General features: G+C 32.5%; 1 protein-coding gene across 3 annotated transcripts in view; it reads left to right on the top strand.

Annotated features, from left to right (window-relative positions):
• LOC129239239 (sodium/potassium/calcium exchanger 4) overlaps window positions 1-11370 on the top strand; it is a 59680-nt gene extending 48310 nt beyond the window's left edge. For all 3 annotated transcript variants that reach the window (XM_054874592.1, XM_054874591.1, XM_054874593.1), the window contains 7 exons: window positions 2205-2342; window positions 4641-4948; window positions 5044-5275; window positions 6014-6160; window positions 6307-6546; window positions 8571-8672; window positions 10596-11370. In XM_054874592.1, coding sequence (XP_054730567.1) covers window positions 2205-2342; window positions 4641-4948; window positions 5044-5275; window positions 6014-6160; window positions 6307-6546; window positions 8571-8672; window positions 10596-10918 — 1490 coding nt within the window. In that variant the 3' untranslated portion in view covers window positions 10919-11370. The remainder of the gene's footprint in view (window positions 1-2204; window positions 2343-4640; window positions 4949-5043; window positions 5276-6013; window positions 6161-6306; window positions 6547-8570; window positions 8673-10595) is intronic.
• Window positions 11371-12054: the final 684 nt, after the last annotated feature.

Here is a 12054-nt window from a genome sequence, read left to right as displayed (position 1 = left end):
TTTTGTATTCCATTTGTTTATGAGTTTCTTAATCCCTGTTTACCACCATCACTTTCAATAAATATAATACGCGCTTAAAACATCATAAATTCTATACACTTTGAAAATATTCAATTCATTCAAATTGTGAATCGAAATTCCCTGAATTGAGTAGTGGCGTAAAAACTTTGCGAACTTAATTTTTTTTATATTTTTTTTTATCCTTACACTATTGAGCCTTTGAGAAATACAGTTTGAAATCTATTTCGGGGTAGTTCACATATTTTTATTTCATTCTTAAATTCTTCACTCAGTCGTAAGTTGATGTATGTAAAAATCTTAGAAGTCACTTAATTCTATACTCACTCATTCAGTTCATTTAAGAGTTTTTTCACTCATAAATATCACTCTAACTATTTTAGTTCGTTGTGTCATCACTTAAGAAATAAATAAATTTTTAGTCCACATTTTTTCACAAACTTCTTTCAACATTCCCTGAACACTTTTTAGCCAACATGGCTGAATTTGAGATATTTTATAATAGTTACGATATTTTTATTTAATTTTCAAAATTTTCACTCAATTGAAATTCGATATTTATGAAAATTCTAAAAGTCCTTCAATTCTACGCTCATTCATTAAGTTTGCTTATGAGACTTTTAATTCATACATGCCATTTAATTTTTTACATCAGTGATATTTGAGAAAAGGTATATATTTATTATTCAAGTGGCTTCGAGTGCACTCACTCATTTATTTACTTTCTGAGTATATACATTTTTTTATATCATTTATCGCTATCATTAAGTAAATTACGAACAACAGAAATAAGAAAATTTTACTCAAACAATTTTACTCAAAATTTTACTAATTCAATTTATTATACTCAAAATTTCACTCACTCAATTTATCATTCAAATATATATTTTTTTCTCAAATATCACTGATTTACATCAGTTGGCTTCGAGCCAACTCACTCACAACTTTACTCACTCAATTATTAGCGCACTTTACAAAGCCACTCACTTTACTTTAAATTGTTTTTAGTATAAAAAATTAAAATTTTTTATCTATAGAGATTTCTTACTAAGCTGAAAGAAGCCAATTCTACATAACATTTAGACTCAATAACGCAACACAAAGCGTTGGCAAGTGCGCTGAGTAAAATTCCATATTGGGCACAACAGTTCACATAACTCAAAATGCATTCAGTTTCAATTCGCTGTCTCTAGACTCATGTGGTTGCCTGAAGTCTTCGCCTACTCTTCAATCGAGAGTTAAAACTTTCATTATTGTGTATTACCATTTTGAGAGAACAAATGCCCTGATTAATGTTCCAATAAGCAATTGAATTCCACAAGAAGAGTTTCCTGTCACGTAGTCAAAATCAACCAAACACCTATTTAACTACCCTGAAGCATTCATATTTATTTGTTTAATTAAAAAAAAGGCCTGCCAATATACTCGTATCAGCAAGCGCCTAGTTTGAAAAATACTGCCACGCCTGACGTCAGTAAACATTCCACTAGGCCCACTTCAGCCATTTCCTTGAAAAAATCACTTTGAATTAAAATTCTTTTCCCCGTACAATAAACAAACGGATACTAAAGTAATATAAATATATGTATGTACCCGATCTCTAAATCATAAACTGAAAGCCTTGCAAACTAGAAATAAAGCGCACAAAAATTTCTCCCCACAAACCAAAATCGCCTGAGAATGCATTCTTCCGCACTAACTCTAAATGCCATAGATATAATTTTTCTTTTGTTTTAGTGCATATTACACTTTACAATGTTTAGACAACGCCAATTGCGCTCTTAAAAACCCGACAAACGGATATTTAATGAAGGCTAATTGGCTTGATGTGATACTCGTATAGTAATATTTACCTAGTTCTGTTTGTGAACTGATTTTCTCGTTCCGCTTTTATGGGAATAACATTTCACTATTCTTGCCCGAGCTCTATATTGAACAGGTGTTAGTTTTGTGTTCAAGGAAATTGTAAATTTTATTTTATTTGATGAGTGTCTACTAAAACTTTGTTGGGATATGTAAAATAAAAATGCAGTGGGGGCTCGCTGTTGTGCGTCGAATAGCGTTGTGATTGCCTTCTTGTATTGAACGATTTTTTGATTCTTTTATTTTTAATATTTTTCTCAACTTCACTCATTTTATTTGAAATAATTGTTTGCTAATTTTCTCTCCTCTCCATTTCTTTACAGATCATAATGAAACGTTTCTGGAACAAACTTTCCATTATATTGAATATGTTCTAAATGAGCCATTGACGCGTGCGTCCACGGAGTGCGAGACTGATGACACCAGTTCACCATTAGATGAGTTCCCTGAATATTTTACATGTAAGTGGAAAAAAAGAGGAGACAAACGAAAAACCAATAATAATAGTACTAAAAGGTAAACTAAAATTTAGTGGCATTAGCATAAGAAAAAAGTACAAGTAAAGTTCAGTAGATGGCGCATGTCAAAGTCCTTCACTTTTTAGAAAATAAAAGCTACTCAAATCCAAAAACGCGCTTATAGGCACTTAAAATTTGTCCTACTTATTTTTTCCTTTTCTTATATTTCTTACCCATTTCGATCTTCAAATTTCACTGTTATAAAATTTTATATAATTTAGATAAATTTTGAAAGCTCAAAAGCCTTCGAATAATTTTTACTCATTGTCCACCTTCAAATTCCACTTTTATAAAATTTCGTATAATTTAAATAAATTTTGAAAGCTCAAAAGCTTGCGAATAATTTTTACTCATTTTCCACCTTCAAATTCCACTTTTATACAATTTCATATAATTTAAATAAATTTTTAAAGCTCAAAAACTTACGAATAATTTTTACTTATTTTTCTTTTATCCATTTTTACCTTCAATTTTCACTTTTATAAAATTTTGTATAATATAATTTCGATAAATTTTGAAAGCTCAAAAGCCTGCAAATAATTTTTACTAATTTTTTCTCTTACACATTTATACCTTCCAATTTCATTTAAGCAAATTTAAATTTGGATGAATTTGGAAGCTCAAAAGCTTTCGTAGAATTTTACTATACTTTGTTTTATAGCAACATTTTTATACTCTCATTTAAACTCACTTATACGTTCAAAGGAAGCTTTGTAAAAGTATTGTAAATATATTTTTAGTCTAAAAACAGCATAAAAGCTTGGTAGAAATTTTATTTCCACCCCTATGAAAATGGCGAAAGTTCTTTGTAAAAGCTTTTTGTTATGTGCGAATTTTAAAAGCTTGAAAGCTGAAAAGCTGAAAAGCTCTTTCACAAATTTTTTTGCTACTGTTTTCTACTCTCTCGTTTCTATATTTGCAATTGCGCTCATCTGAGACTTCAACAGAAAACTCTCTTAAAGCTTTTAAAATCCATTTTTTGTCAAATTTTTTTTTTGAATTTCTGCTGACACTTTTTTGTACATATTTTTGCAGCGTATTTTAAGAGACAAAAAGCTCTATAATATACCTTATTTCTAGCAATGCTTAAAAAGCTCGAAAGCTTGAGAAGAACTTTATAGTTTTAAAATTTATTCTGCCACTTCTGCAGCATATTTTATTATTTTATAAGCAAAAACTTTGCAAAAGACCTTAGTCCAGCAATGCTTAAAAAGCACGAAAGCTCTTGGAAAATTCAATCATTTTAAAAATTTGTTCTACCACTTCTGCAGTATATCTTAGCTTTGTCTTAGAAAACAGCTCTGCAAAAGACTTTATTTCTAGCAATGCTTAATAAGCACAAAAGCTCTTTAAGAACAAATTTTTCATAAAACTAGTCTCTTTGAATTTTTTCATAATATAGGTACATACATATTTTTGGTGTAATAGTAACATTTCAAACATCTCATAGCTGCATTAATTTATATGCAAACCTCATTTCATAACACAGCTCACAGTATTTCAATATTTTACTACCAGGTAATAATATTTGCTGTTCATTTCGTTGAAATGTTTGCTATCCATTAATCAATCTGTCAACAATAAACAATCTATTGTAAATATTTTTTTGTATTTTTTTTTTTCAAGATTTAAAATAATAATAAAAAATTATTAAAATACAGGATGTGATCCCTCGGTCCCCTTCGATAGAACATCTCTTGAATGATAGTGAAAATAACTCATTGTGTTGTGATTATATTGACCGGTTCTGATAATTTTTTTTTTTTTTTTTTTGCTTTACCTCATAGGCAGAAAATATTATTATCTAGTTTTCAATTATTTTTGTTCTTACACTTATCAAAATTAACAACTTCTCACTAATTACAAGTAGTCTTCGGAGTACGTCAAGATTTCATAATCACTGATCGTGGTAATTTTTTTTATCGACTTAAGTGGATAGGCCTTGACGTTACCCATTTACGTATGTAAGTGTTATACCATACATATAAAACAATTTCTCGCAGCGCGAATGAAAGTAAACCGCAATTTTCGATGGTATCTTTCCTTCATTAAACTCCTGGGTGCAAAAAATTGAATTTTAGTAAATATATTTTAAACGATTTTCCGCACTTAGATCACTACAAATATGCACAAATATAATTTGTGATGTCAGTAAATTTATTTTTTATTCATTATTCCCTCATTAATAAGTTCAAATTCTCATACTAATCCACGCACTTTTTCCCCTCTTTACAATAACAGTGGATCAGCTGCGTCAAGGCTGGGTCGTGCTGCACGTCTTTGCCGCCGTCTACTTATTCATCCTGCTCGCCATCATTTGCAATGATTATTTCCTGCCCACCGTCGAGTGCATATGTGAAGACTTGAATTTATCCAAAGATGTCGCCGCTGCCACTTTCATGGCCACCGCCACCTCAATGCCTGAATTCTTCACGAATACGATTAGTACGCTAATAACCGACTCAGATTTGGGTTTGGGCACGATTATTGGCTCGCTGATGTTCAATACATTGGGAGTGGCTGCCTTAGCGGCGTTATGCATAAAAAAGGTAAAATATACAATAATATATAATAATATTTGCTTTAGCGTTACACATGGCGTATACGTAACTAACTCTCTTTCCCATATATTTCTCTCGCTCAGCCCGTACAACTCGATTGGTGGCCCATAGCACGTGATTGTGTCATCTACATGTTTAATACGGTTGTTCTCATTGTACTCGCCTGGGGTGGGTATGTCAGCTTCACCGAATCCTGCATCATGATGGGTTTCCTCATTTTCTATTATACGCTCACCTTTAATAACAACAAATTTATGCCTGCCATACGCGTTTTCGTAGAGGATAAGCTGAACTGTTGTTTATCTAAGCGATATGGTAAGTGCAATATTAAATATATTTAAATAATTTAAAAAAATAATTTCATTTACATACATACATCTTTTTTGAAATTTTAATATTTAATATTTTAAATTTTGAAAATTTATTTTTTTAAATGCTAAAAATTAAAACTTAAAAGAGTTATATTAAAATTTTTAATAGTTTTTGAAAAAAATTATTTTTTAAATTCTGAATTTGTTATGTAAAACGTGTAATATGATTTAAATTAAGTTTTCAGGCGACTTTACAAGTCAAACTCCCGAAAAAGTTCGCAATATAATTTTTTTTCTCAAAAAAAATTTTAAAAATCAAAGTTTTGAAATAAAAAACAAATAATTCCCAAAATTTTTTATTCTCAAATTTTAAACAATTTTTGTATTTTCAAAATCTGAATTTAGCGTTAGTCGACTTTAAATGTTGAATTCTCTCAAAATTTCCTTTTTAAATTCTACAACATTTTTTTTTTTTGGACGTTAAAAATTAAAATTTTCAAATTTTAATGAAACAAAAATTATTGCATAACTTTTATTTTCGCAAATTCTCAATTATTTCTTATTTTCAAAATTTTAATCAAAAAAAAATTTGCAGTCAATTTCAAAAAAATGCGAAATAGTGCGAAATCTTAAATTGTATACTTCTCATCAAAATTTTGATAGTTCAAATCTATTCATCTATTTTTTCAAAGTTTGAATTAACCAGCCATTTGAAATTTAATACTTAAATTTTTCTTCACAGATTTGACTGAGCCACCAGAGAACAGTGCAAAGGCGCGACTGCCACTCAAAAAGGATCACCTGGGCGGTGATGGTCTATTTGTGATAAATTTACCTGATAATACCTCGACTATGTCATCCACAGCGAATTTGACGCATTCAAAAAGTTGTAAGTAGAAAGAGAACCAAAAGATAGATAATAGATAATAGATTATAGATTGAAGATTTTACCTAGATCAAATACACATTTCAATTTCCTTAAAACTATCATTGCTTACATTCATTTCATTCCTTCTCTTTCTTCTCTTCTTCCAGGGAATAGCGATGAAAGCGATGACGTCCCCTCACCACCACGCAAACTCTTCTCCTTGCCACATGGCGAGACGAAATTGCGGAAATTCTGGTGGGCTTTCATATTTCCCATCAAATTTACACTCACGTTTGTCATACCCAGCCCCTCGCTCCATCGTCGTCTCTACCCGATCTCCTTCACTATGTGCATTATTGCAATTGGCCTGAATGCTTACATGATTGTCTGGATGTTGACGGCATTTGGTGAGTAAAAAATGTCATTTCCTACTAAGTGACGATAATTACGAATTATTATTTGCGTAAACATTTGAGGAGGTTCTAATGAGCTTGGGCGGCCATAAAAAATGTTTAACAATTAAATGCATTGTTAATAAGCAACTAAACTAATTTTGTTGCTGTTAATATTTAATTTGATGTTAATTAAATTTCTAAATAGTAAAGGGAATTCCAAAAGTAATATACTGACGTTAGTAACGGCAAGGGAAGTTAACTGATAGCAGATTAAATCTAAAGATAGGTTAGATAGATACAATGCCGTCAGCCATGGTCACGCGGAAGTTAACGCGTCTGTAGTGCTTCGATAGCAAAATCACTTGACTGTATAGGTGTGATGTTGTATGATTACTTATACATTGAACGCTTATAACTGATTGAGTTGAATTAATAGTAAGAAAGCTGATAGAAAGCACTAGACAAAAGAAGCAGCTAAAAAGTAGTTGAAAAGGTAGGAAAACTGTTTCTCATTTCATTTGCCGAACAGATCGCTGCAACTCTCGAAGAGCTTCTGCGTTCATGCTAGAGGTAGACACTAACGCATGCAGCAGCAAGAAGCTCTACTCCACTAGAACGACTCTAAACAGGGATGCACCAAACCCAAGCCTCAATTAATACTTTCCAAAAAAAGCTCATCCCGAAGCCCAATTAATGCACCAACGTGCCGAATAATGATGCTCTTTCTAGTAAGAGCGAATCATTTCAAGAGTCTCCCGAGCCACAAGAAACAGTAAATTTATCATCACACCGGTGTGCGCTAAGAAACCTTACGAGGTAGCGAGCTCAAACACAGAAATAAAGTACTCACTCAAAAGCTCTGGGAGCACTCACTCCATCCTTGGCTTACTCAACTCTCCCTAACTCGAAAATGCAGGGAACACAGCTCTCTCTCTCTCTCTCTCTCTGCTAGAGCCCTGTCTCCCTAGAGAGGAAATTAGTCCGAGGTACCATCATCCAGATCGCTGCAGCGCATACAAAGTCGAGTCACCAACACAGATATGCATACCGATGAAAGCACCTTTTGTTGAAGTTCTAAAAAACATTTAGCAAAGAATCAATGAACCAAAGGCGCTGACTATTAGCCATCAAAGCCATTATGACGAAGATCGGATAGGAAGCTTTGAGTATACAGAACAGTTTTTTGTACCGGGAAAAGGACAGATAAATAGTCAGCAGGGCCGGTTTCAAAAGAGAACTGAACTGAGTAAGAATATGAGTTTTTTCCCAAGCTAACCTAACTTTCATGTTTTAAAAAGGTGTTTAATCTGACTTCTTCACTTTCTTCTTTTTTTTCTCTTGACTTCTTCACTTTACCTGTTGAAAATCCAAATTTGCTGTACTTGGAAAAGGATAGAGAGGCAGTACAAATTTGCGCAAGATTCAGGAGTGAACTGATATGAGTAAATTATTATTAAAATCTTAAAATTATCTAAAAAATTGCTTTTATACCCGTCGACCCGCCGAAATGCTCAGAATGATGAGGGGAATCGATTTAGGTCGAGCAAAAATTAATATATTTCAATGAAACTTGATGCACATCCAAATACTTTGGTATTGAAAATGAGGGAAATCGTTCAATAGTCAAGCCCTCCTACCATATAACGGTATTTTTCAAAAAATACAAAAATTTCATATCTCTCTTGTCAATGAAGCAAAATTACTTCAATTCGGTAAAACTGATGAACCCAAAAAATAAATATGATGAGAGAAAAAAAGAAAAAGATCCGAAGTATTATTATTGAGATCGGCTAAAAACCACGCCCAATTTTTATATATGGAAACTAAATTTCCATCTCTCGCTCTGGTGGGGCAAGATAATATAACCTTCATTGTCCTTGAGTTTGTTTGATCCGAAAACTTAACAGGTCAGCCCAAATTATATTTGACTTAAATGTGCGCCGGAGCAAATTTAGCCTTCCTTACTTGTTTTTATTACTTTTGTATACGAGTTATATACCAGATTTCTCATTATGGTTTCTTGTTCTCCGTTTTAGGTGTTGCGATAAATGTGCCCGAAATTGTTATGGGGCTCACGTTTCTGGCGGCTGGCTCAACTATGCCCGAAGCAGTCTCTAGTTTGATTTCACTGAAAAATGGTAAGTTTCTAATTTTTAATTATTCATATCGCTGAATGTCTTTCACTCACTAAGCATTCATACTCTTTAGACTCTTTAACTCTCCATTTCAAGCATGATCGCCATAATTCGCTCCATTAACACATTTACTGAATCTAAACTGATTTTAATAAGTTCCAATCGGCTTTTGGATAGTGAATTTCTTAGCCCAGTTTCGTTAGCCGAACGATTTTTGGAGCTGTAACCTCTTCGCTTTATATTGTATATTAATTTGGGGAAAAAGAAATCCATTATTTTTGCGTAAAATTTTTGCGCAAATGGTTTAAAAGGGGTTTGTGGTCGATATTCAGCTGATGGGCCGTGCTATGACTACTAATATGTTGGTCAACTTTGGTTATTTCTGTAATTTTATCGACATTTTCGACATATTTCATAATTTTCCGTGCATCTTTAACATCAAAAATGCCTGAATGGAAGCGTCGAAACAAAAATTGCCCGTAATTAGCTGTTACAGCATCGGCACCATAAACACCATTCACTATTTCAGCGACCTGGCTTGCATTTTTGCTCTTCTCAAAGAAAACCTGCAAAATGTACCTCTCTTTCTCTCTTTGTTGACTTCCATTGTTAACACCCTGTAACTCACAACTTAAACAAACAAAAAACAGCTAAAGAATTTTTTTAGTGTGAAATGTCACCTTGACAACGAGCACAAAATTTAATTTTTTTTATTCTCGACTTTACGTGATATCGATCACTGCAGTCATCTACCGAGAAAATAATGGATTTCTTTTACTCTTTCTTTACGCTTTTACTCATTCACTCTCATTATAAAATATTATTTATTTTACATTCATTATGAATTTTCCAATTATTCACTCATACTTTGCTTTTCTCGAAAATTGAAATTTTCACACTCTTTCAGCTCAAAACCTCTTGTGCTCTTACTCATTCAACTCCCGAGCTTTATTTCGTTGATACTAATTTCTTACAAAGGGCTTTCCAATAAGAGGTGCTATTTTGATATTCAAAGAAAAATGCTATTTTTTAATTTAAATGATCGGATGTTTATTTCCTTATAAAGAAGAAGGTTTGCCGTTAATAGTGGAAAATAACATCAAGCAACGACCACGCTTACAGGATAATATCCTTCTCATGAAATTTTCCATAACCGAATTGCAAAGTGGCTGCCCTATGTCCTCGATAGCCTCACGAATTCCATCTTTGAGGTCTTGAATCGACCCTGGGCTGTTGGCGTAGACCTTCTCTTTGACGTGGCCCCAAAGAAAAAGTCACAAGGTGTTAAATCACAAGATCTCGGTGGCCAATTGTGATCACCTCTTCGAGAGATAACACGGTCCGGAAACTTTACCCGTAAAAGATTAATGGTTTCGTTGCTTGTGCGACACGTGGCTTTGTCTTGTTGAAAATAAACGTTGTCCAGATCAATACCATCCAATTCCGGCCATAAAAAATCGTTAATCATCTCTCAATAGCGAAATCCATTCACCTGTTATTGGAAAACCCTTTAATATTCATCGCTTTCTCATTCACTCACACTTTCCCACTCTCTCCGCAATAATCCTCTTGTTCTTCTACTCATTCAACTCACAAGCAAAGCGAATTAATTCAAGATTATGAAATTAGGGCAGCTGATTTTGGAATTTTGTGCTTCTTTTTTTGTTGCCTCGTTTGTTTATATTCTCCTGAAAATGTAAATGTAAATGTTATTATTGCTCTAGTGCTATCACCTTTAATAGACTCGCCTTGCTCACGAGCTTTATTTTCCTGACACTCATTTCAAGCCTTTTAATCCGTCACACATCCGCTGCCTGTCGCTCACACACACTTTCTCATCCCCTCAATCAAATCACTTCGCATTTTTATATCTCATTCTTCCACCCATTATATGATATTATTTCTATTTTTCTCTTTCTCACCTAGGTGAAAACGGCATTGGCGTCTCCAACTCGCTGGGTGCCAACTCACTCGCCATACTCCTCTCACTGGGCGTGCCATGGTTCATAAAGAATTGCATGAATTATGGCAAAACAGACGGCTCAGCTATGATTAAGATTGCCGCTCAGGGTATTGAGTACAATTTAATCATTTTGCTGCTCTGCACCGTTGCTCTCTTTATTATTTTGAGCTTTAGTGGCTATCGGCTAACGAAACGTGCAGGCGTAGCGTTATTCTTAATCTATGCGGTCTTCATTGTGCTGCAGATTTTGATCGAGATGAATGTGTTCTTCCCGCAGCAGTGCTAATCAAGAAACAAAAAGCCCGACAGGAAGAGGATAAACAGAGAAAAAAATTATATGGAATAAAGTAAAAAAAAATTAATATATGTACATATATTTTTATTCGGCAAAAACTAAGTGAGCTAATTAAGACTGTTTAGTGCTGTAAGTTCGAGAAAATACCAAAATACCAAACTTAGCTGTTGAATTTGTAGTGTAAGTTAGTTTTAAAAATAAAAAAATTGTAATTAAAAAAAAAATTATTAAAAAAATCTTATTTAAACAAAAAATATTTCTTAATCCAAACATTTGTATATAGAGATCGCCTTTTTATGTAGATATATTGTAATTTTTGAATTACAAATAAGCCAAAAATTTAGTGCTATAAATAGTAAATTAATTAGTGCCACAAATTAGAAAACCAGAAGTTATAAAAACTATGTAAATAAAATATATTAAATGTTGTCAAACGCAATTAAAAAGGCTATAGAAAATTTAACTAATTTATACTCAATGAAGTAAGAAATCATACTTTTTTATTAATTACTGTTCCTTTTTTTGTTTTTGTTAATATAATTATACTTTATTTCTACTTAACTAAATTGAGGTAACTACGAAAATTCGAAGGCAGTTAAATCTCTTATGCGCGAGTTATGTATAAGCCTATGTTAATAACAGAGCTAATGTTAACTTCACAGAGCTAATGTTATTAACAGGACAATAAGACACTCACTGTTTCATTTTAAATATATAATTGTCGCAGTCGGTAGGGTTTTAACAAAGTGTTGAAACGAAAGCAATAAAAATACAATTTATTTAATGCTGCAGACACAACATAAAGTGTTTAAACAAAGAACCTTTTTAATAAAGAAATAAAAAAATATATATTTATTTTGAACAGCATAAGTGAGTAGTTTGCAGAAAACATGACTTTAATCTTCAACGTCAGCTTAAGAACAATCTGTATATTCTAAAATAAATTGCTTACAAAGCTGCATATTATGAACAGTTAAACGCCACCTAAAAGCTCAGTTGAAATGGTATTTTTCCATCCAACATTCCTTTTTACTATTTGTTTATTTGTTGTTACTAGAACTGTATAATTTTGGTTCCCCAACATTGTTTTTCCATTAACAGTTCTTAACATTTAACATTTAACACCA

The sequence above is a fragment of the Anastrepha obliqua genome, chromosome 2 (genome assembly GCF_027943255.1).
Source record: "Anastrepha obliqua isolate idAnaObli1 chromosome 2, idAnaObli1_1.0, whole genome shotgun sequence".
Taxonomy (NCBI): Eukaryota; Metazoa; Arthropoda; class Insecta; order Diptera; family Tephritidae; genus Anastrepha; species Anastrepha obliqua.
The sequence above is the reverse complement of the archived record's forward strand: the minus strand, read 5'-3'. Positions and strand labels throughout refer to the sequence as shown.